Here is a 1,792-nt window from a genome sequence, read left to right as displayed (position 1 = left end):
GACTTTGCATGATAGAGAACAGCTACCTTTAAACATCAACACATGACGTCCTCACTGTCTCTCTCACTCACACACACACACACACACACACACACACACACACACACACACACACACACACACACACACACACACACACACACACACACACACACACACACACACACACTTGATCAGATGAGTTTACTTGCAGATTTAGAACATAATTTGCTAACAGAAAGGTTGTGATTCCAGTGAATTGAGACTCAGTCACATGTCGGACAGACACACATGACACATAGATCTCACATTCACTTCAGCACCTTCATTGGAAGTTCACACGCGCGCGCCAACACACACACACACACACACACACACACACACACACACACACACAGTTAATCATGCATGATGACCACATCCAAGGGGGGGGGGCACATAACCTTAAAGATCACCTGGCGGGCACAGGCACACACACACACACACACACACACACACACACACACACACACACACACACACACACACACGTTTCCCCAAAAAATGCAGGCATGATGTGTGTGTGACAGATAAACAGACAGACAGACAGACAGAAGCATGATCTACCCCCCGCTCGTTTTCTCCAGCTCTTTCGTTTCTTTCTTCACCAGTTTTGCGTCAAAATGTCACAGATCGACGCTGTACTGACTGTACAGTTACAGCATGTGTATGAACAGCATAACACACTGCATGTTGTGTATGGGGGGGGGGGGGAGAGAGAGAGAGAGAGAGAGACCTCCGTTCTTCCTCTTCCGACAGATTGCCTTTGCTTTGCTTGGAGGAAGAAGGAAAAAGAAGGGAAGGAATCGCGGAGCTCTCTTTTTTTCTCCCTACTGTACATGGAAAGCACACACACACACACACACACACACACACACACACACACACACACACACACGCGCGCGCGCGCGCGCGCACACAAACCACTGACTAAAGTACTAGAGATAAAGCAACAGAGGAAAAGAAAAGCTCTTTGTAGCTACATTGAAAATACTCACAATCTTGTCATTAATAAGGTCTGGAGGGCGGAATCCACTGTTACTGCAGCACTTTAACACACACATCCGTCTATGTGTTCTCCTTCTCTCTCTCTGTGTTGTTGTTGTAGTTGTTGGGTTACATGTATTTATATTATCTCTACAGAATGTGGATGTTGTATGTTTATAAGAATCTTCTCGCTCTACTGTTTCCCCTGCTGTTCTGTTTTTCCTCCTGGAGAGAGAGAGAGAGAGAGAGAGAGAGAGAGAGAGAGAGAGAGAGAGAGAGAGAGAGAGAGATCACCACCCAGGCAGGCTGGCAGACCGACTGAAGCGAGGCGCTCAGGGCGCATGCGTGGACCGAAAGGGACTTCCTTAGCGAGGTGAATCTGCTTCATTCATTAAATACATTAAAGTTCGTTTAATACAATAAATAATACTAATTAATATAAAATATTGCAACATAATTGGGTCAATTATACAAGTAACAAAATAGATTCCATGCATTTCTGTTGCCTGTTAGGTGATGATGATGATGATGATGATGATGTTGATTGATTGATTGATTGATTGATTGATTGAATACGTTATTCATAACAAGATTGTAGATTGAAAAATGCTACTCAATTCTTTTTTTACTTAAGTAAAACTATCAATACTGCAATGTAGAAATACTCTTTTACAAATAAAAGTCAGAAATTCAAAATTTACTTGAGTAAAAGTACAAAAGTATTGGAATCAAAATGTACTTAAAGTACCAAAAGTAGAAAGTGCTCATTATGCAGAATGTCCCATTT

At 42.6% G+C, this 1,792-nt stretch overlaps 1 protein-coding gene across 2 annotated transcripts in view; it reads right to left on the bottom strand.

Moving 5' to 3' along the window:
- rgs19 (regulator of G protein signaling 19) overlaps window positions 1-1,257 on the bottom strand; it is a 25,176-nt gene extending 23,919 nt beyond the window's left edge. Inside the window, exon 1 of one of the 2 annotated variants that reach the window (XM_084069913.1) lies at window positions 1,017-1,257. In XM_084069913.1, coding sequence (XP_083926039.1) covers window positions 1,017-1,082 — 66 coding nt within the window. In that variant the 5' untranslated portion in view covers window positions 1,083-1,257. The remainder of the gene's footprint in view (window positions 1-1,016) is intronic. The other variant, XM_084069914.1, reaches the window with a different exon arrangement.
- Between the last annotated feature and the right edge of the window lie 535 nt (window positions 1,258-1,792).

This window comes from Gymnoscopelus microlampas, assembly GCF_963454915.1.
Source record: "Gymnoscopelus microlampas genome assembly, chromosome: 10".
Taxonomy (NCBI): Eukaryota; Metazoa; Chordata; class Actinopteri; order Myctophiformes; family Myctophidae; genus Gymnoscopelus; species Gymnoscopelus microlampas.
This window is presented reverse-complemented; position numbering and strand designations above follow the sequence as displayed.